This window comes from Scyliorhinus torazame, chromosome 20 (assembly GCF_047496885.1).
Source record: "Scyliorhinus torazame isolate Kashiwa2021f chromosome 20, sScyTor2.1, whole genome shotgun sequence".
Classification (NCBI taxonomy): Eukaryota; Metazoa; Chordata; class Chondrichthyes; order Carcharhiniformes; family Scyliorhinidae; genus Scyliorhinus; species Scyliorhinus torazame.
In genome coordinates, this window is record NC_092726.1 from 26,906,608 (window position 1) to 26,929,823 (window position 23,216).

General features: G+C 51.9%; 1 protein-coding gene across 1 annotated transcript in view; it reads right to left on the reverse strand.

Moving 5' to 3' along the window:
- LOC140397012 (vesicle-associated membrane protein 5-like) overlaps positions 1-8,062 on the reverse strand; it is a 26,795-nt gene extending 18,733 nt beyond the window's left edge. The window contains exon 1 of the mRNA XM_072486043.1: positions 7,619-8,062. Within this exon, the coding sequence (XP_072342144.1) occupies positions 7,619-7,663 (45 nt within the window). The 5' untranslated portion in view covers positions 7,664-8,062. The remainder of the gene's footprint in view (positions 1-7,618) is intronic.
- Between the last annotated feature and the right edge of the window lie 15,154 nt (positions 8,063-23,216).

Here is a 23,216-nt window from a genome sequence, read left to right on the forward strand (position 1 = left end):
TCCACGACTGTTGCAGGCAGGGCATTCCACGCCCTTACTACTCTCTGAGTAAAGAACCTACCTCTGACATCTGTCCTATATCTATCTCCCCTCAATTTAAAGGTATGTCCCCTCGTGCTAGACATCACCATCCGAGGAAAAAGGCTCTCACTGTCCACCCTGTCCAATCCTCTGATCATCTTGTATGCCTCAATTCAGTCACCTCTTAACCTTGTTCTCTCTAACGAAAACAGCCTCAAGTCCCTCAGCCTTTCCTCATAAGATCTTCCCTCCATACCAGGCAACATTCTGGTAAATCTCCTCTGCACCCTTTCCAATGCTTCCACATCCTTCCTATAATGCAGCGACCAGAATTGCACGCAATACTCCAAATGCGGCCGCACCAGAGTGTTGTATAGCTGCAACATGACCTCATGGCTCCTAAACTCAATCCCTCTACCAATAAAAGCTAACACACCGTGCGCCTTCTTAACAACCCTCTCAACCTGGGTGGCAACTTTCAGGGATCTATGTACATGGACACCGAGATCTCTCTGCTCATCCACACTGCCAAGAATCTTACCATTAGCCCAGTACTCAGTCATCCTGTTATTCCTTCCAAAATGAATCACCTCACACTTTTCTGCATTAAACTCCATTTGCCACCTCTCAGCCCAGCGCTGCAGCTTATCTATGTCCCTCTGTAACTTGTAACATCCTTCCGCACTGTCTACAACTCCACCGACTTTAGTGTCATCTGCAAATTTACTCACCCACCCTTCTACACCCTCCTCCAGGTCATTTATAAAAATGACAAACAGCAGTGGGTCCAAAACAGATCCTTGTGGTACACCACTAGTAACTGGACTCCAGTCTGAACATTTCCCGTCAACCACCACCCTTTGTCTTCCAGCTAGCCAATTTCTGATCCAAACTGCTAAATCACCCTGAATCCCATGCCTCCGTATTTTCTGCAGTAGCCGACCATGGGGAACCTTATCAAACGCTTTACTGAAATCCATATACACCACATCAACTGCTTTACCCTCATCCACCTGTTTGGTCACCTTCTCAAAGAACTCAATAAGGTTTGTGAGGCACGACCTACCCTTCACAAAACCGTGTTGACTATCTCTAATCAAATTATTCCTTTCCAGATGATTATACATCCTATCTCTTATAAATCTTTCCAAGATTTTTCCCACAACAGAAGTAAAGCTCACTGGTCTATAGTTACCGGGGTTATCTCTACTCCCCTTCTTGAACAAGGTGACAACATTTGCTATCCTCCAGTCTTCTGGCACTATTCCTGTAGACAAAGATGACTTAAAGATCAAGGCCAAAGGCTCAGCAATCTCCTCCCTAGCTTCCCAGAGAATCCTAGGATAAATCCCATCCGGCCCAGGTGACTTATCTATTTTCACACTTTCCAGAATTGCTAACACCTCCTCCTTATGAACCTCAAGCCCTTCTAGTCTAGTAGCCTGAATCTCAGTATTCTCCTCGACAACATTGTCTTTTTCCTGTGTGAATACTGACGAAAAATATTCATTTAGCACCTCTCCTATCTCCTCGGACTCCAAGCATAACTTCCCACTACTGTCCTTGACTGGCCCTACTCTTACCCGAGTCATTCTTTTATTCCTGACATATCTATAGAAAGCTTTAGGGTTATCCTTGATCCTACCTGCCAAAGACTTTTCATGTCCCCTCCTGGCTCTTCTTAGCTCTCTCTTTAGGTCCTTCCTAGCTAACTTGTAACTCTCGAGCGCCCTAACTGAACCTTCGTGTCTCATCTTTACATAAGCCTCCTTCTTCCTCTTGACAAGTGTTTCAACTGCTTTAGTAAACCACGGTTCCCTCACTCGACCACTCCCTCCCTGCCTGACAGGTACATACTTATGAAGGACACGCAGTAGCTGTTCCTTGAACAAGCTCCACATTTCCACTGTGCCCATCCCCTGCAGTTTTCCTCTCCATCCGATGTATCCTAAGTCTTGCCTCATCGCATCATAATTGCCTTTCCCCAGATATAACTCTTGCCCTGCGGTATATACCTATCCCTTTCCATCACTAAAGTAAACGTAATCAAATTGTGGTCACTATCACCAAAGTGCTCACCTACCTCCAAATCTAACACCTGTCCTGGTTCATTACCCAATACCAAATCTAATATGGCCTCGCCTCTCGTTGGCCTATCTACATACTGTGTCAGGAAACCCTCCTGCACACATTGGACAAAAATGGACCCATCTAAAGTACTCGAACTATAGCGTTTCCAGTCAATATTTGAAAAGTTAAAGTCCCCCATAAAAACTACCCTGTTGCTTTCGCTCCTATCCCGAATCATCTTTGCAATCCTCTCCTCCACATCTCTGGAACTTTTCGGAGGCCTATAGAAAACCCCTAACAGGGTGACCTCTCCTCTCCTGTTTCTAACCTCAGCCCATACTACCTCAGTAGACGAGTCCTCATCAAACGTCCTTTCTGCCACCGTAATACTGTCCTTGACTAACAATGCCACCCCTCCCCCTCTTTTACCACCTTCCCTGAGCTGGGAGGTGATCCAGGTCTGGTAGGTGAATGGCTGGAACAGTCGTCCCCGCATGTCTCAATTCATAAGGAGTTGAGCCGGGGACATACCGGTGGACAGAGGGGTTGCCCTGTACGCCAGCAGCACAAGGTTGAAGTCAGAAGCTGAGTCCGCAGCCTTGCAGAGCAGTTGCTTCACGATATGGACCCCTTTCTCGGCCTTCCTGTTATATTGCGGGTAATGCGGGCTCGAGGTGATGTGCTTGAACTGGTACACCTTGGCGAAATTGGACCACTCTTGGCTGTGGAAGCAGGGACCATTGTCACTCATGACAGTGAGCGAAATACCATGCCTGGCAAATGTCTCCTTGCAGGCCTTGATGACTGTCCTGATGTGAGGTCTGACAGCTTCACAACTTCCGGGTAATTTGAAAAGTAATCTATAATGAGCACATAGTCACGCCCATTGGCGTGAAAAAGGTCGATTCCCACCTTAGACGGAGAGATCACGATCTCGTGTTGCTGGAGTGTTTCTTTGGCCTGAGCAGGCTGGAAGCGCTGGCAGGTCACACAATTGAGGATCATGTTGGATATGTCCTGGTTGATTCCAGGCCAATAGACAGCCTGCCGGGCCCTGCACCTACACTTTTCAACACCGAGGTGTCCCTCGTGGATTTGTTTGAGCACTAAGCTCTGGAGGCTGCGAGGAATAACGATACGATCTAGCTTGAGGAAGATCCCCTCGCCGACTGTCAGGTCGCCCTTGATATTAAAGAACTGAGGGCATTGCCCTTTCTGCCAACCATTTGCAAGGTAGTGCATTACCAGCTGCAGAAGAGGGTCCTTGGCAGTCTCTTCTCGAATGTTGACCACTCTTTCATCTGAGGCCGGGAGGTTGCTGGCACACAATTGCACCTGTGCCTCAATGTGGCGGATGAAGTCAAGCTGTTCGCAGGGCGAGGTGATGGAGCGGGACAGGGCATCTGCAACTATTAGCCCCTTGCTTCATAAGTGCTTCATAACAGCTTACCTCTGAGGTGCAGCCAAGGATCGCACGCTGGTAGAGATCTACAAGATTATGAGGGGCATGGATAGAGTGGATGGGCAGGCTCTCTTTCCCAGGGTGGAGGGGTCAGACACCAGGGGGCATAGGTTTAAGGTCCCTGGGGCAAAGTTTAGAGGAGATGTGCGAGGCAGGTTTTTTACGCAGAGGGTGGTGAGTGCCTGGAACGCGTTGCCAGGGGAGGTTGTGGAAGCAGATACATTAACGGTGTTCAAAAGGCATCTCGACAAACACATGGATAGGACGGGTATAGAGGGAGACGGCACAAGGAAGTGCTGAGGGTTCTGGCCAAGGTTGGTATCATGACCAGTACAGGCTTGGTGGGCCGAAGGGCCTGTTCCTGTGATGTATTGTTCCTTGAATTGATGGGTGCACCATTCTGAGACCATAACCCTCACTGCCTCATGTTCTTAAACCAAACACGGAACCACAACTGGTGGAGTTGCCACCCTAGTAAATGTAAGGTTTCATTCCAGCTAACGGCTCCCTCTGGTGGTCATCCACAAGGAATTCTCTGCCCAAGCTGCAACCAATAAGATGGCTGGGAATAGAATCCGACTCCGCTGTGAGGCGCTTCCCCCTAAAGAAGGACGTAATTGCTCTGGAGAGAGGGCAGAGGAGGTTTACAAGAATGTTGCCAGGGCTGGAAAAGTGGAGCTACGAGGAGAGGTTGGGGTTATTGTCCTTGGAACAAAGAGGGCCGAGGGGGTGACTGGATTGAGGTGGACAAAATGATGAGGGGGAAGAGATAGAGTGGACAGGATCAAACTGTTTCCCTTGTGGAGAATTCTAGACCCAGGGACATAGATTCAAGATTAGAGGTAGAAGGTGTAGAGGGGACGTGAGGAAGAGCTTTTTTAATCAGAGGGTAGTGAGAGTTCAGAGCTCGCTGTCCGAGTTGGTGATGGAGGCAGAGACCCTAAACTGTTATATAAAGTACCTGGATCTGCACTGTCAGTGCTGTAAGCGACAGGGCGATGGATCGGGTGCAGGAAGGTGCGATTAGAAAGGGTGTCCTCGGGCTAGCATGGATTAAAAGGGCCGAAAGGCCTTCTGTTCTGTGACCTTTCTATGATTCGAAGGTTCTACATGACGGAAATCGGCCATTGAGGATGACGGAACGGGATTAAAAAAAAAATAAATGTTTTTTATTGGGTTTTACGGAACGGGATTTGATCAGGGTTGTTCAAAACCATCTGGGGTCTGGGACAGAGTCGATGGGGGGGGAGAGACTTCCCATTGGTGAAAAGATCGAGAACGAGGGGGGGGGGGTGTGTGGGGAAGGGATAGAATTAAGTTAATTGGCTGAAGAACCAACGGCTAACGTGATGAGGAGGAGCTTTTTCACGCAGCGAGAGGTCAGGGTGTGGAGGTAGCGCAGCGGTTAGCACTGCTGCCTCGCAACGCCAGGGGCCCGGGTTCGATTCCGGCCTCGAGTGACTGTCCGCGCGGAGTCTGCACCTTCTCCCCCGTGTCTGCGTTGGGTTTCCTCCGGGTGCTCCGGTTTCCTCCCACAGCCCAAAGACGCGCAGGTTAGGTGGATCGGCCGTGAGAAATGCACGGGGTTACGTGGGTAGGGCGGGGGGAGTGGGCCTAGGGTGCTCCATCGGAGAGCCGATGCAGATCCGCTGGGCCGAATGGCCTCCTTCTGCACTGTAGGGATCCTGTGGGAATGTTTCCGTGCTGGAACCATTCTACGTGTTATTTCACATGCTTCTAAATGTGTCAATTCCTCACCCCCAGTTGCGTCTAGCTGACAGTTAATCATCTTAAAATGCCCTCTTCAAACACACTCAGGCTTAAGAACCGCAGATCTCGAATGGTACTGCAGGGCATGTTTTCACAGTTTCACTAAGTGCGAAGACATTGTTAAAGGATGTTGAAATCTTGATCTGACCTTTGAGCCGCTCCCACGCTGGCGTTAACCATTCTCGGTGTTTTCCGAGTTCATATAAGGGCTAGTTTTTATTAAAAAGCTTTCGCCATGGCAACACAGTGATTTCTGTCGCGATCACTGATCATTCACACACTTTTCTATTTAGAATACCCAATTCTTTTCTTTCCAATGAAGGGGCAATTTAGCGCGGCCAATCCACCTACCCCGCACATCTTTGGGTTGCGGGGGTGAGACCCACGCAAACACGGGGAGAAGGTGCAAACTCCACACGGACGGTGACCCAGCAAGCCTTCGCTACTCCCCCACCCTCTGAAACCCCACCTCCCCCCTCCTCCGCCCCCTCCTAGCATCCCCCCCCACCCCGTTCCTCGCCCTGGCACTCCGACAAATCCCTGATCCTGGACCCCCAGGATTACAGCTGTGGCTATTCCTTGCAGTCCCCGCCTTGGCCACTGTGGCATTCGGCGCTGCAGGGACGAGCGAGCAACTGGACAATCCGATTCTCCAGTGGCCTGCTGAGGCGGGACTTCCTCCTGAGTCCTGTCTCCAGCCAACTAGCATGTGTTGGACGCCAAATGGCTTCTGGGCCAGCAGTAACGGTCGGAATGTGATCTCCACTCACTCTTCAGAAACCCCGCTTCAGTAACGGAGGAAACCAGCCCTCGTGGAACAAGGACTTATTTAGAACTATCTACAATACTCTGCCCATGGCAGAAATCACCACAATCACTCTCCCCGTTGGAAAAGACTGCTAGCAGCAGAGTCGGAGGATACACCCACAGCCTGAGTTACCTTGTCCCATTCAGACTTCACCTCGTTAGTGGGAATACACAGGATGGCCTGGTTCTGCCAGGAGGATCCACTCAAGATCCATTGTCATTTGGGACAACCTTGTTTGACCAGCCAATAGCCCATCATAGAGTCTGATGACCTATTTGACCATCAATGGAATATGAGTTACATATGAATGGCATAGCCCTTGTTTTTGGTAGAAACGGGAGTGGGAAATTGGCAAGATAATGCCAATGGTTCAAGTCTGGTCACCTCAGGGGAGAACGTTTGTTCGAGGGACTGGGCGGAGCTAATAGAGAGAGAGAGAGGAGTAATTAATGCTGTTTTTTTTCCAATTAAGGGGCCATTTAGTGTGACCAATCCACCTACACTGCATCTATATGGCTTGTGGGGGTGAGACCCATGCAGACCCGGAGAGAAAAAATAGCTGTTTTGAACAGTTACAGGAGAAGGTTGTGGAAATCGACCAGAGTCAAAGGTTTCCACCGAGGCAGACCTTTGAAACAGTGTTCGGAACTAATGTCGCTACCAGAAGAAAAATTGCTTCGTAAATGCAAGTATTGCCTTTGTCTATCTGTGAAAGTGGAACGAGAGCTGTATGTTCTGTTACAGGGTTGTTTAATGGGAACTAGTGTGTTCAGGTTAAGAAACTGCATGTAATCTGCTAGTGTTAGAGCTGAAGTAAAAATTTAAATGTTGTTTTCCTTTCTTTTGTTTTAATAAAGTTTGTTTATAAAATAACCAAGCCCTATTTCTTATATTATCACTCCTGGAATAATCAAACTTTCTGCACCGCATTAAGATTTTATAAAGATGTCGCATCTGGTCCAGTCTCTTAGCCACTGTTGAAAGCAGAGCAGGCGTCCGTACCACCCCCAAATTCCTCATGGGGGTCATGACACCCGCTATCCTCAAAGCCCCGGCCTTGCTCCCATTGGGGCCAGAGTTTGACAAATATCTTTGAGGTTGTGGGGCTGGAGGAGTTTGCACAGATAGATGGAGAGATTTGAAAACAAGGCCAAGCATCTTAAAATCAAATCATTGCTTAACCTGGAGCCAATGTCTGTAGCAAGCATAGAGCAGGGTGCGAGGATGTGGATGGGGTGCCAATCAAGCGGGTTACTTTTACCTGGATGGTGTCCGAGCTTCTTGAGTGTTGTTGGAGCTGCACTCATCCAGGCAAGTGGAGAGTATTCCATCACACTCCTGACTTGTGCCTTGTAGATGATGGACACCATCCAGGACAAAGCAGCCCCGCTTGATCGGCACCCCATCCACAAACATTCACTCCCTCCACCACCGACGCACAGTGGCAGCCGTGTGTACCATCTACAAGATGCACTGCAGCAACTCACCAAGGCTCCTTCGGCAGCACCTTCCAAACCCACGACCTCTACCATCTAGGACAAGGGCAGCAGATACTTGGGAACCCCACCACCTGGAGGTTCCCCTCCGAGTCACTCACCACCCCGACTTGGAAATATATCGGCCGTTCCTTCACTGTCGCTGGGTCCAAATCCTGGAGCTCCCTCCCTAACAGCACTGTGGGTGAACCTACACCTCAGGGACTGCTGCAGCTCAAGAAGGCGGCTCACCCACCACCTTCACAACGGGCAAGGGGACAATTAAGGCTGGGTAAAATATATTGCCGTGTCCAGTCCATATCCCTTTTGCACAATAAAACAATGCGCTGGCTTCTCGGATTTTCAGGCTATGTCCTGACGCGGGAGTGGGAACGGTGGCGTTTTCCGACCGAAAATTCAGCACCAAAACGGCTAGCAGGCACGCAGCGTCGAGCACCCGGCTCTAGCTGCCGATACGGCCTGGAGAATTGGCAGGTCCGTGGGCGCGCGTGGCGGTGGCCGTGCGCAGACCCAGGGCTTAGCCCGTTCACTGTTACGTTGAAGAGATGCCACAATGGTGATAAACAGTTGACGAGCAATTGCATTGGAAGGAAGTGACATCAACTGGTGCAGCAATTAATTATCTCGCTGCTCGGCAACCTGGCAGAGATAGAGGAGCTATCTTCACTCTGCAATCTAACTACAGTCAGATAGCTCAGCTAGGGGGCAGGGCCGTGACCATTTCAGTGACTCCACTGGGTAAGGAAGGGTAGAGAAATCAGCAAGCACTCCAGCTCCAGATCACGGCCTGGAAAGGTGCGCATATGCGCGTGTGTGTGTGTTTGCATTTGTGTGTGTGTGTATATATGTGTGTGTGTGTGCATGTGCGTGTATGCATGAGTGCATGTGTGTGTATATGTTTATATATGTGCGTGTGTGCTTCTGTGTGTGCGTATTTGTGAGTGTGTGCATGTGTGTCCGTGCTTGCGTGTGTTTGCATACATGCAATGCATGTATGTGTGCGGGTGGGCGCACGTGTGTGTTTGTGCGTGTGTGTGTATTTATGCATATGTGCATGTGTGTGTACGTGAGTGTGTATATGTGTATGTAAGTACGTGTGTGTATGTGTGCGTGCAAGTGCATGTGTGTGTGGGTGTGGGTCTGAGTGTGTGTGCATGTGTATGCATGAGCGCCTGTATGTGTGTTCATTGCAGTGTCGATGTAAGCCTACTTGTGACACAAATAAAGATTATTATTATATTAAATGTGTGTGTGTGCGTGCATGCGAGTGTGTGAGTGTCTGTGCGTGTGGATATGAGACAAGCATTTTGCTTGTCCTTACATCGCTACAGACATACCCAAGTCCGGCTCGTTTAAATATATTAATCTGGATCTTGCCCGGCGAGGGCGAGGTCCAGATCTTGATGTTTCCCGAAATCCCCTTCGATGTCGCGAGAATCAAGCGCCCCGTCGCGACACGGAATCAGCCGGGACGAGACTGTTCAATCCGGCCCTTTCATTGCTCGCAGGACATAACACAATTAGAAGCAAATAAGGTGGAACATTGAAATCTATTTCAAAAACCTGTTGAGTGTTCACTTCTGTCTGGAACCAGTGTTCAAGGGTTAAAGGGTTAAACCCCTGTTGAGAAATGTGACAGCACGTTCAAACATTTGGTCAGTGAGTCTATGCCAATGTCAAGGCAGGAACATCATAATTGCACAAGCCACAAGGGCAGGGGATGGACCAGCTTAATCTCACATTACAAACCGCTTGCAGCCAGCTCTGTGGCTACGTATCAGCTCCTCGTCAGCTGAGCGAACACCTACTCGCAGACGCCTTGCCGAGCTGGGAATGGTTCACACCAAACTGGCCGGAATAGGGCGCGGGGTTTGGGCATAGGTTAGGGTGCTCTTTCAAAGGTTCGGTGTAGACTCGATGGGCCGAATGGCCCCCTTCTGCACCGTAGGGATTCGATGATCCTTTCGGGGGAAAGAAATCTGCCGTCCTTACCCGGTCGGGGCTACACACGACTGCGTGGCAAAAATTTGGTTCAAACTCCATCTACACGTTTGCTGACGATACGACCATAATGGGCCGGATCTCGAATAACGACGAGTCAGACTACAGGAGGGAGATAGAGAACCTAGTGGAGTGGTGTAGCGACAACAATCTCTCCCTCAATGTCAGCAAAACTAAAGAGCTGGTAGAGCTGGTCATTGACTTCAGGAAGCAAAGTACTGTACACACCCCTGTCAGCATCAATGGGGCCGAGGTGGAGATGGTTAGCAGTTTCAAATTCCTTGGGGTGCACATCTCCAAAAATCTGTCCTGGTCCACCCACGTCGACGCTAAGAAAGCACAACAGCGCCTATACTTCCTCAGGAAACTAAGGAAATTTGGCATGTCCACATTAACCCTTACCAACTTTTACATGATGTGGAGATGCCGGCGTTGGACTGGGGTGAGCACAGTACGAAGTCTTACAACACCAGGTTAAAGTCCAACAGGTTTGTTTCGATGTCACCAGCTTTCGGAGCGCTGCTCCTTCCTCAGGTGAATGAAGAGGTATGTTCCAGAAACACATATATAGACAGATTCAAAGATGCCAGACAATGCTTGGAATGTGAGCATTAGCAGGTGATTAAATCTTTACAGATCCAGAGATGGGGTAACCCCAGGTTAAAGAGGTGTGAATTGTGTCAAGCCAGGACAGTGGGTAGGATTTCGCAGGCCAGATGGTGGGGGATGAATGTAATGCGACATGAATCCCAGGTCCCGGTTGAGGCCGCACTCATGTGTGCGGAACTTGGCTATAAGTTTCTGCTCGGCGATTCTGCGTTGTCGCGGGTCCTGAAGGCCGCCTTGGAGAACGCTTACCCGGAGATCAGAGGCTGAATGCCCTTGACTGCTGAAGTGTTCCCCGACTGGAAGGGAACATTCCTGCCTGGTGATTGTCGCGCGATGTCCGTTCATTCGTTGTCGCAACTTTTACAGATGCACCAGAGAAAGCATCCTATCGAGCTGCATCACAGCAACTGCTCGGCCCAGGACCGCAAGAAACTTCAGAGAGTCGTGAACACCGCCCAGTCCATCACACGAACCTGCCTCCCATCCATTGACTCCATCCACACCTCCCGCTGCCTGGGGAAAGCGGGCAGCATAATCAAAGACTCCTCCCACCCGGCTTACTCACTCTTCCAACTTCTTCCATCGGGCAGGAGATACAGAAGTCTGAGAACACGCACGAACAGACTCAAAAACAGCTTCTTCCCCGCTGTCACCAGACTCCTAAATGACCCTCTTATGGACTGACCTCATTAACACTACACCCCTGTATGCTTCATCCGATGCCGGTGCTTATGTCGTTAGATTTGTATATGTTGTGTTGCCCTATTATGTATTTTCTTTTCTTCCCTTTTCTTCTCATGTACTTAATGACCTGTTGAGCTGCTCGCAGAAAAATACTTTTCACTGTACCTCGGTACACGTGACAATAGACAAATCCAGTCCAATCACTTGCTCCAGGCCGCACAGCAATGTGGTTAACTCTGACCTGCCCCTCGGAAAGGGCCCAGCGAGCAACTAGTGAGGGGGCAACTAGTGATGGCCAACAAATGCCAGCCTTGCCAGCGACGTCCACATCCCATTTGAAAAGTCACGGTCGATTCCGACTCCTGGCGGCTATCCAGCGATAAAAGAACGGGGAGCCAGTGAATGGGTTTAGTGGTGAGTCAGTAACTCCCATTCCCCAGTGAATGTCAGTGCCTACAGCAGGGGAGGAGGGAAAAGAGGGGGCTACAAACAGGCAGTGGTTCTTGTTGTGTTATTCTGCTTCGGATAACACGGGCTGCTACTTGATGCAGTCTTAACTAAAGGATGCTCCAGGCTCTGAAATGAGTTCAACGTGTTTATTGAACTATTAACACAGTTCTCAAATGAGTTCGACTCTCTGCTAATCTAACTGCAGTAACTCAGTCTAACTGTACCAGCCTGCTCGAAGCCACGTGCTGCGGTGTGATGCTGCTGATCAACCCTGTCTAACTCTCTAGCTGTCTGTCTGTGGAAGGAGGCAGGGTGTGAGTGCCTCATCCCTCTTATAGTGTTTATGTCAGGCCCCCTTGTGGTGATGCCACCTCTGAGTGTCCTGACTGTCCATTGGTTGTGTCCTATTCTGAGTGTTCATTGGTTGCATGTTTGCATATCATGACATCTCCCCCTTTTTAAAGTTTTTGTTTAGATGTATATACATGTGAATATGTTTGTCTAATGTGACTGACTGAGGAACACAGAACAGAACAACCAAAACAAATGCTCATAAGTCCAGTCTCTGAGGCTTGCGTCTGATCCTCGTCGACCACCGGAGAGGTGGTGGAGGGGATGACGGTGTCTTGACAGGCGAGGGGGAGGCACGACTGGTGGCCTCGTGGTTCGAGGTGTCTGGAGGTGGCAATTCGACAAGTGGAAATGGAGGGGAAAGTGGTTGTGGGCAAGCAATTTTTCGCGGTGCCCTTCGATTCCTTCGTACAATGGAGCCATCAGCCATACGTATGACATAGGATCTGGGCGCGGCCTGTCGAACAACGACAGCCCGGAGCAGACCACCCACCATCCGGTATCTTGATCCTGACCGTGTCTGCCGGGGATAGCACGTCCAGATCGGTGGCATGTGCGTCATTGCCCTGTTTCTGGCTGTCGCGAAGCTGCTGCATCTTCTGCAGCACCGGGAGGTGATCAATGTTGGGAAGGTGTATGATGGAAGCGTCGTCCGCAGGTCCCTGTTCATCAGCAGTTGAGCTGGCGACATGCCAGTGGACAAGGGAGTCGCCCGGTACGCAAGTAGCGCAAGGTGTATGTCGGAAGCGGAGTCCGAGGCCTTGCGGATGAGCTGCTTCACGATGGGCACCCCTTTTTCGACTTTGCCATTGGACTGCGGACAGTGCGGACTGGAGGTGACATGCCTGAAATTGTAGCTCTTGGAAAACCTTGCCAACCTTGGACCACGGAGAGGTCTCTAGGTCATGCGGTTGGAGCGTCTCCTTACTCTGCGCTGGTTGGAACCTCTGACAGGTTTCACAGTTCAGGACCATGTCCATGATGTCCTGGCATCTGCACTTTTCTACGCCCAGGTGTCCCTCATGAATCTGTCGCAGCACCATGCTCTGGAGACCTAGCGGGATGACTTTCCTGTCCAGCTTGAGCAGGATGCCGTCGATCAGCGTCAGGTCGTCCTTGACGTTGTAGAATTGAGGGCATTGCCCTTTCTGCCAGCCATTGCTGAGGTTGTGGATGACTCGCTGCAACAGGGGGTCTTTGGCCGCCTCTTCTCGGATGAGAACGATCTTCTCATCTGTTGCCGGGAGAGTGCTTGCACACAGTTGTACCTGCAATGCAATGTGCTGGATGATCTCCAGTGGTTCACTGGGTGAGTTGATGGAGCGGGACAATGCATCGGCGATGATGAGCTCCTTGCCAGATGTGTACACCAAATTGAAATCATACCTCCAGAGTTTGAACAGAATTCTCATGTCGTTCAGGTCCTTTTGGATGATGTGGACCAGGGGCCGATGATCCGTCTCAACAGTAAATGTTGGCAAGCCGTAGACAGAATCATAAAATTTGAGGATGCCGGTGAGAAGACCTAAACACTCCTTCTCAATCTGCGCATATCTGGTCTCAGTGGGTGTCATTGCCCGTGACGTGTATGCTACTGGTACCCAGGATGACGCGTCGTCTCTTTGAAGCAACACTGCCCCAATGCCATCCTGACTCGCATCTGTGGATATCTTGGTCTCTCGGTCTGGGTCAAAGAATGCAAGGACGGGTGCAGTGGTGAGCTTGGCTTTCAGCTCCAGCCACTCTGTTCGGTGCTCGGCCTTCCACTCAAAGGCGGCTGATTTTTTTCACCAGGTTGCGTAGGGCCGTGGTGCGTGTGTGGCCAAATTCGGGATGAACTTGCCAAGGAAATTGACCATTCCCAGGAAGCGCAGTACTGCCTTCTTGTCCCCGGGGACTTTCATTGCCTCGATGGCTTTAATTGTGTCTGTGCCCGGGCGCACACCGTGTTGCGAAATCTGATCGCCCAGGAACTTCAGCGTGGATGTCCCAAAACAGCACGTGGACCTGTTTAGCTTGAAGCCATGTTCATGTATGCGTCGGAATACTTTCTTGAGTCGCGACACATGTTCCTCTGGGGTTGTGGACCAGATTGTGATATCGTCCACGTAGACACGAACCCCTTCTATTCCCTCCATCATCTGTTCCATGATGCGATGGAAAATCTCTGATGCCGAAACGATGCCAAATGTCATTCGGTTGTAGCAGAATCTGCCAAAAGGCGTGTTGAAGATGCAGAGCCTTCTGCTGGATTCTTCAAGTTAGATTTGCCAAAATCCTTGGGATGCGTCCGATTTTGTGAAGAAGCGCGCGTGTGCCATCTCACGCGTGATTTCCTCCCTCTTCGGGATGGCGTAATGTTCCCGCATAATGTTTTTGTTTAGATCCTTGGGGTCAATGCAGGTGCGTAGGTCCCCCGAAGGCTTCTTTACCCACACCATCGAGCTGACCCAGTCGGTCGGTTCGGTGACCTTGGAGATGAGGCCTTTTTGTTGTAGACTCGTGAGCTCTGCCTCCAGGCGCTCTCTCAGTGGAGCAGGGACACGTCGTGGTGCGTGGACCACTGGCTTGGCATCAGGCCGCAGTAGGATCTTGTACTCGTACGGCAGGGTGTCCATCCCGCTAAATACATCTGGGTACTGGGTTAGGATGGCGGCCTGAAGATCCGAATGGGACGGCGTCATGGTGTAGACCCTTTGAATGAGGTTCAGTTGCTTGCAGGCGTGCGCACCTAGCAGGGACGCCCTGTCTGGTTTAACAATCTCGAAGCGTAAGCTTGCTTGTGTGTGTCGGCTGGACACCTGCAGATGGCAGGACCCCAGTGCCTTGGTTGCGTTTCGACTGTAGTCCAGGAGTTTGCAGGCAGCTGGAAGGATTGTGGGGGAGGGGGCGTCTTGATTCTCTTGACGTCCACCTGCGAAATCAGGTTGGCGGAGGCACCCGAGTCCAGTTTGAACTGGATGGGGCAGTGGTTGACCTTCATCACTGCAAGCCACACACAAATTCACTCACATGCATGTACACAAACACACTCACACACAAACACACACAGACACGCTCACACACTCACGCTCACACACACAGTCACACACACTTACACTCTCACCACAAACACACACACTCATGCACACACACACACACACACACACTCTGTCTCACACACACGCACAGGCGCAATACACTCACACTCACACACACACACAAAAACGCATCTCTACCTCCAAAGGCAGTCAGTTTGGCAGGGCCTACAATGGTCGTACATTTTTCTCAATGAAACGATCTCCTCGCTTCACCTCAGAATAACGACAGGTGGCTACACCCCACTGGTCAGCGGAGCTCACACAACCTAAACACAGATGGGGCGGCAGGGCGGTCCAGTGGTTAGCACTGCTGCCTCACAGCGCCAGGGACAAGGGTTCAATCCCACCTTGGGTCCGTGCGGAGTCTGCACGTCCTCCCCGTGTCTGCGCGGGTTTCCTCCGGGCGCTCCGGTTTCCTCCCACAGTCCAAAGACGTGCAGGTGAGGTGGATCGGCCATGATCAGGTGCCCCGAAGTGGGGACGTTGCAGGGTTAGGCTGTGGGATTGGGCCTAGGTAGGGTGCTCCGTCAGAGGGTGGGTGCAGACTCAATGGGCTCTGCACTGTAGGGATTCTAAGATTAAGTCTCTCAACTACGAGAAGTGTTCACAACCCTCGATGGATGTTCCGATCAGCTCTGCCCAGGAGAACAGTTCACCGCATTGGCCAGAAGCAATGCTGCAGTTTTGCAAGGATCAGCCCAGAGGGAGAGCTGTTGTCATGGCGACGTGTTTGATCTTCTGGACAGACGTTTGCAGGAGTCAGGGAGCGGCCATTTGCAGCTGGTGTGTGTGATGCACGATCAATTACTATTAAAACCAGGTAGTAACATAACTGAAGGCTTTAATAGACTAGAACTGTTCCCCAGCAGCTTCAGTACAGAATGAGGGCTGCTGGGATGGCACCGGTTCTTATACCCCGCCTGTCAGGGCGGAGCTACATACAAAACTCCTCGGTTTAACCAATGGTCTTCAGCCTCTCGGGTACTGCAATACCGGATAATACCACATTCACCCCCTGTTAAAAAAGAGTCCGGCGGGGCTGGTGGCCGTAGTTACAATTGCATTTAACATGGTATGATCGGATATGGAGGTACCGTGATACCCCCTTACAGGGTTGAAGAGAATATTTACAATCGTGGAAGATATATACATTCAGTGTTTATTTACAGTTACAGATCGGTTATACTGAAGCAATCTGTTGGTCGGGTGGCCTGGTCATCCTCCTGGATCGTCTGAGCCTCGGTGGTGATTCCGGTGGGGGTCCGGGCATCTGCTACTCCGGGAGCGTGGCTTCGGCCTCCATGGCAGCTTCGTCACCCCGAGACGGTGCTGGTGGGGCAAACGGTTGACAAGAGAGGGGGGCGCCTGTAGGGGGCGTCGGTGGGTGGGAGGGCCTAGGCAGGGGCGGCGGGAGGACTGACCCTCCTGTGAGGTGCTGTGGGGGGGGGGGGGGGGTGGTTCGGGTGCGTGTGGGATTCCGGCTGGCACCAGGCCCCGTAGGGAGACCATATCTTGCCGGCCATCAGGGAACGCCACATAGGCGTACTGGGGGTTAGCGTGCAGCAGGTGGACCCTCTCGACCAACGGGTCCGACTTGTGCGCCTGCACGTGTTTTCAGAGCAGGATGGGTCAGGGTGTTGCTAGCCAAGTCGGGAGCGAGGTCCCAGAGGAGGACTTCCTGGGAAAGACAAGGAGACGTTCGTGAGGTGTCTAGTTGGTGGTCGGGAGGACTTCTTGCCAGCGGGAGACTGGGAGGTTCCTGGACCGTAGGGCCAGTAGGACGGCCTTCCAGACCGTTCAGTTCTCCCTCTCTACCTGCCCATTTCCTTGGGGGTTGTAACTGGTCGTCCTGCTGGAGGCGATGCCCCTGTTGAGCAGGAATTGACGCAGTTTGTCGCTCATAAAGGAGGACCCCCTATCACTGTATGTACGCGGGGAAACCGAACAGTGTAAAGATACCCTGGAGGGCCTTGATGATGGTGATTGCGGTCATGTCTGGGCAGGGGATAGCGAATGGGCACCGGGAGTACTCGTCAATCACATTCAGGAAGTACGTGTTGCGGTCAGTGGAGAGGAGGGGGCATTTGAAGTCCATGCTGAGGCGTTCAAAGGGACGGGAAGCCTTTATCAGGTGCGCCCTCTCTGGCCGGTAGAAGTGCGGTTTGCACTCCGTGCAGATTTGGCAATTCCTGGTGGCGGTCCTGACCCCCTCGATGGAGTAGGGCAGGTTGCGGGTCTTGATAAAGTGGAAAAAGCGAGTTACCCCCGGGTGGCAGAGGTCCTCGTGGAGGACTCGGAGGCGGTCCACTTGTGCGTTGGCACATGTGCCGCGGGACAGGGCATCAGGAGGCTCGTTTCGCTTCCCGGCACGATACAAGATCTCGTAGTTGTAGGTAGAGAGTTCTATCCTCCACCGCAAGATCTTGTCGTTTTTTATCTTGCCCCGCTGTGCATTATCAAACATGAACGCCACCGACCGTTGGTCAGTGAGGAGAGTGAATCTCTTGCTGGCCAGGTAATGCCTCCAATGTCACACAGCTTCTACTATGGCTTGTGCCCCTTTTTCGACCGAGGAATGGCGAATTTCGGAAGCATGGAGGGTACGGGAGAAGAAGGCCACTGGTCTGCCCGCTTGGTTGAGGGTGGCCGCCAGAGCTACGTCGGACACGTCACTCTCGACCTGGAAGTGGAGGGACTCGTCGATGGCGCGCATCGTGGCCTTTGCAATGTCTGCTTTGGTGCGGCTGAAGGCCTGGCGGGCCTCCGTCGACAGGGGGAAGGTTGTGGACTGGATTAGGGGGCGGGCTTTGTCTGCGTAGTTAGGGACCCACTGGGCGTAGCAACTAAAAATCCCAAGGCAGCGCTTCAGGGCCTTGGGGCAGTGAGGGAGGGGGAATTCCATGAGGGGGCGCATGCGTTCAGGGTCGGGGCCTATAACTCCATTTCGCACTAGGTAGCCTAGAATGGCTAGGCGGTCGGTGCTAAATACGCATTTATCCTTATTATTTGTTAAGTTAAGGATTTTCGCGGTCTGGAGAAATTTGCGGAGGTTGGTGTCGTGGTCCTGCTGGTCATGGCCACAGATGGTGACATTATCAAGATATGGAAACGTTGCGCGCAAGCCGTACCGGTCCATTCGGTCCATCTCGCGCTGGAAGACCGAGACCCCGTTAGTGACACCAAAGGGAACCCTTAAAAAGTGATAGAGCCGCCCATCTGCTCCGAAGGCAGTGTACTGGCGGTCACTAGTACGGAGGGGTAGTTGATGGTAGGCGGACTTGAGATCCACCATGGAGAAGACCTTATATTGCGCGATCCTGTTTACCAGGTCGGATATGCGGGGGAGAGGGTACGCGTCCAGCTGCGTAAACCTGTTGATGGTCTGACAGTAGTCAATGACCATCCTATGTTTCTCCCCGGTCTTTACCACCACTACTTGAGCTCTCCAGGGACTGTTGCTTGCTTCAATGACCCCCTTCCCTCAGTAGCCTTTGAACCTCTGACCTGATGAAGGTCCTGTCCTGGGCACTGTACCGTCTGCTCCTGGTGGCGACGGGTTTGCAATCCGGGGTGAGGTTCGCAAACAGGGAACGCGGGTCGACCTTCAGGGTCGCGAGGCTGCAGACAGTAAGGGGGGGTATAGGGCCGCCGAATTTGATGGTCAGGCTTTGCAAGTTACATTGGAAGTCCAACCCCAGGAGTGTAGCCGCACAGAGGTGCGGCAGGACATAAAGGCGGAAATTGTTGAATTTCCTGCCTTGGACCGTGAGGTTTGCTAGGCAGAACCCCTTTATCTCCACTGAGTGTGAACCGGAGGCCAGGGAGATTCTTTGGTTTACAGGGCGGGTAACAAGTGAACAGCGCCTTATCTTGTCGGGGTGTATAAAGCTCTCCGTGCTCCCAGAGTCGATCAGGCAGGACTCCTCGTGGCCGTTGATGAAGACCGTCGTCGTTGCCGTTGAGAGTGTCCGAGGTCGATTTTGGTCCAGAGTCACCGAGGCCAGATGAAGTAGTTGCGGGTTTTGATCGGGCAGCGTGTAGTCGGCCGTGCTGGGGTCCTGGGGCTCCATCCAAGATGGCGTCTCCCATGAGTCGCACATGGTGGTCGGGGATGGACAAAATGGCGGCGCCCATCCGTCCAGCGTGGTGTCTGAGGAACAAGATGGCCGCGTCCGTGGGCCGCACGTGGTCCTAGGATAGGGGGGTGGCGGTGAATGCTGGCCACCTGGGGCCCGAAGAGAAGATTGCTGCGGCGGTCCGGAGTCACCGCTGGAGACCGCGGCCACGGCTCGTGCCTGGCAGACCCCCACAAAATGGCCCTTCTTGCCGCACCCTTTGCAGGTGGAGGTGCGGGCCGGGCAGCGCTGGCGGGGGTGCTTTGCCTGCCCGCAGAAGAAACAGCGGGGCCCGACGGAGTTAGCGGGACGTCCTACAGCGCAGGCCTGCGGGGACACGGGGAAAGTCTGTGGGGCTGCCGCTGCGGGATGCCACACTGCCCAGGGGGCCGCCGCGCGGTCGGGCACATAGGATTGCGCGTTTCTGGAGGCAACGTCCACGGACCCGATCATGGCCCGTGCCTCTCTAAGTCCCAGGATGTCTTTTTCTAAGAGCTGCTGGCGGATCTCTGAGGAGCTCATACCTGCTACGAAGGCATCCCGGATTAGGAGTTCCGTGTGCTCGCTCCCCGAAACCTGCGGGCAGTCACAGCTTCTGCCCAGCACCAGTAGCACGCGGTAGAGCTCCCCCAATGATTCCTTGGGCTTTGCCGTCTTGTTGCAAGCAGGTGACGTGCGTAGACCTGATTTACAGGGCGGATATAATGTCCTTTTAACAGTTCGATCGCAGCATCGTAGTCCTCCGCCTCCTCGATGAGGGTGTAGATCCCAAGGCTTACCCTTGAGTGCAGGAGATGCAGTTTCTGCTCCCCTGAGGGTGTCCCTCCGGCCGTCTCGAGGTAGCCTTTAAAGCACGCCAGCCAGTGCTTGAAGATCGCCGCCGAGTTCTCCGCGTGAGGGCTGAGTTACAGACACAGGCTTGATTCGGAGATCCATCCTTGCAGCTTAAGTAGTAGTCTATTAAATGGATGCACGATCAATTACTATTAAAACGAGGTAGTAACATAACTGAAGGCTTTAATAGACTAGAACTGTTCCCCAGCAGCTTCAGTACAGAATGAGGGCTGCTGGGACGGCACCGGTTCTTATACCCCGCCAGCCAGGGCGGAGCTACATACAAACTACATACATGGTAACTTCCTAGGTTTAACCAATCATCTTCACCTCTCGGGTACTGCAATACCTGATACTACCACAGTGTGAATGTTAGGTTGGAGGTTTTTGTGTTAGGTCAGCTCAGCGGGAATAGACAGGATTTGCAGTGTGTGTATTGGAGTGACACTGAGGATTAGGATAGATTCGGGAAGGATCCTACAAGGGAGGTAGACAGCTCTAGGAACCTGGATTTTCTGTATTTGCAACCAGCCCAGTATGATGTGCTGACAATCGCTTTATTGTAAAGGTGTTAAATCAGACTGTGGCATAAGCATGGGAATCACAGCTGGGGACAGTGTAGAGGGAGCTTTACTCTGTATCTAACCCCGTGCTGTACCTGCCCTGGGAGTGTTTGATGAGGACAGTGTAGAGGGAGCTTTACTCTGTATCTAACCCTGTGCTGTACCTCTCCTGGGAGTGTTTGATGGGGACAGTGTAGAGGGAGCTTTACTCTGTATCTAACCCCGTGCTGTACCTGTCCTGGGAGTGTTTGATGGGGACACTGTAGAGGGAGCTTTACTCTGTACCTAACCCCGTGCTGTACCTGTCCTGGGAGTGTTTGATGGGGACACTGTAGAGGGAGCTTTACTCTGTACCTAACCCCTTGCTGTACCTGCCCTGGGAGTGTTTGATGGAGACAGTGTAGAGGGAGCTTTACTCTGTATCTAACCCCGTGCTGTACCTGTCCTGGGAGTGTTTGATGGGGACAGTGTAGAGGGAGCTTTACTCTGTATCTCACCCCGTGCTGTACCTGTCCTGGGAGTGTTTGATGGGCACAGTGTAGAGGGAGCTTTACTCTGTATCTAACCCCGTGCTGTACCTGTCCTGGGAGTGTTTGATGGGGACAGTGTAGAGGGAGCTTTACTCTGTATCTAACCTGGTGCTGTACCTGTCCTGGGAGTGTTTGATGGGGACAGTGTGGACGGATCTTTACTCTGTATCTAACCCCGTGCTTTACCTGTCCTAGGAGTGTTTGATGGAGACAGTGTAGAGGGAGCTTTACTCTGTATCTAACCCCGTGCTGAACCTGTCCTGGGAGTGTTTGATGGTGACAGTGTAGAGGGAGCTTTACTCTGTATCTCACCCCGTGCTGTACCTGTCCTGGGAGTGTTTGATGGGCACAGTGTAGAGGGAGCTTTACTCTGTATCTAACCCCGTGCTGTACCTGTCCTGGGAGTGTTTGATGGAGACAGTGTAGAGGGAGCTTTACTCTGTATCTAACCTCGTGCTGTACCTGTCCTGGGAGTGTTTGATGGGGACAGTGTGGACGGATCTTTACTCTGTATCTAACCCCGTGCTGTACCTGTCCTGGGAGTGTTTGATGGAGACAGTGTAGAGGGAGCTTTACTCTGTATCTAACCCCGTGCTGTACCTGTGCTGGGAGTGTTTGATGGGGACAGTGTAGAGGGAGCTTTACTCTGTATCTAACCCCGTGCTGTACCTGTCCTGGGAGTGTTTGATGGGGACAGTGTAGAGGGAGCTTTACTCTGTATCTAACCCCGTGCTGTACCTGTCCTGGGAGTGTTTGATGGGGACAGTGGAGAGGGAGTTTTACTCTGTATCTCACCCCGTGCTGTACCTGTCCTGGGAGTGTTTGATGGGCACAGTGTAGAGGGAGCTTTACTCTGTATCTAACCCCGTGCTGTACCTGTCCTGGGAGTGTTTGATAGGGACAGTGTAGAGGGAGCTTTACTCTGTATCTCACCCCGTGCTGTACCTGTCCTGGGAGTGTTTGATGGGCACAGTGTAGAGGGAGCTTTACTCTGTATCTCACCCCATGCTGTACCTGTCCTGGGAGTGTTTGATGGGGACAGTGTAGAGGGAGCTTTACTCTGTATCTAACCTGGTGCTGTACCTGTCCTGGGAGTGTTTGATGGGGACAGTGTGGACGGATCTTTACTCTGTATCTAACCCCGTGCTGTACCTGTCCTGGGAGTGTTTGATAGAGACAGTGTAGAGGGAGCTTTACTCTGTATCTAACCTGGTGCTGTACCTGTCCTGGGAGTGTTTGATGGGGACAGTGTGAACGGATCTTTACTCTGTATCTAACCCCGTGCTGTACCTGTCCTGGGAGTGTTTGATGGAGACAATGTAGAGGGAGCTTTACTCTGTATCTAACCCCGTGCTGCACCTGTCCTGGGAGTGTTTGATGGGGACAGTGTAGAGGGAGCTTTACTCTGTATCTAACCCCGTGCTGTACCTGTCCTGGGAGTGTTTGATGGGGACAGTGTAGAGGGAGCTTTACTCTATATCTAACCCCGTGCTGTACCTGTCCTGGGAGTGTTTGATGGGGACAGTGTAGAGGGAGCTTTACTCTGTATCTAACCCCGTGCTGTACCTGTCCTGGGAGTGTTTGATGGGGACAGTGTAGAGGGAGCTTTACTCTATATCTAACCCCGTGCTGTACCTGTCCTGGGAGTGTTTGATGGGGACAGTGTAGAGGGAGCTTTACTCTGTATCTAACCCCGTGCTGTACCTGTCCTGGGAGTGTTTGATGGGGACAGTGTAGAGGGAGCTTTACTCTGTATCTAGCCCCGTGCTGTACCTGTCCTGGGAGTGTTTGATGGGGACAGTGTAGAGGGAGTTTTACTCTGTATCTAACCCTGTGCTGTACCTGTCCTGGGAGTGTTTGATGGGGACAGTGTAGAGGGAGCTTTACTCTGTATCTAACCCCGTGCTGTACCTGTCCTGGGAGTGTTTGATGGGGACAGTGTAGAGGGAGCTTTACTCTGTATCTAACCCCGTGCTGTACCTGTCCTGGGAGTGTTTGATGGGGACAGTGTAGAGGGAGCTTTACTCTGTATCTAACCCCGTGCTGTACCTGTCCTGGGAGTATTTGATGGGGACAGTGTAGAGGGAGCTTTACTCTGTATCTAACCCTGTGCTGTACCTGTCCTGGGAGTGTTTGATGGAGACAGTGTAGAGGGAGCTTTACTCTGTATATAACCCCGTGCTGTACCTGTCCTGGGAGTGTTTGATGGAGACAGTGTAGAGGGAGCGTTACTCTGTATCTAACCCCGTGCTGTACCTGTCCTGGGAGTGTTTGATGGGGACAGTGTAGAGGGAGCTTTACTCTGTATCTAACCCCGTGCTGTACCTGTCCTGGGAGTGTTTGATGGGGACAGTGTAGAGGGAGCTTTACTC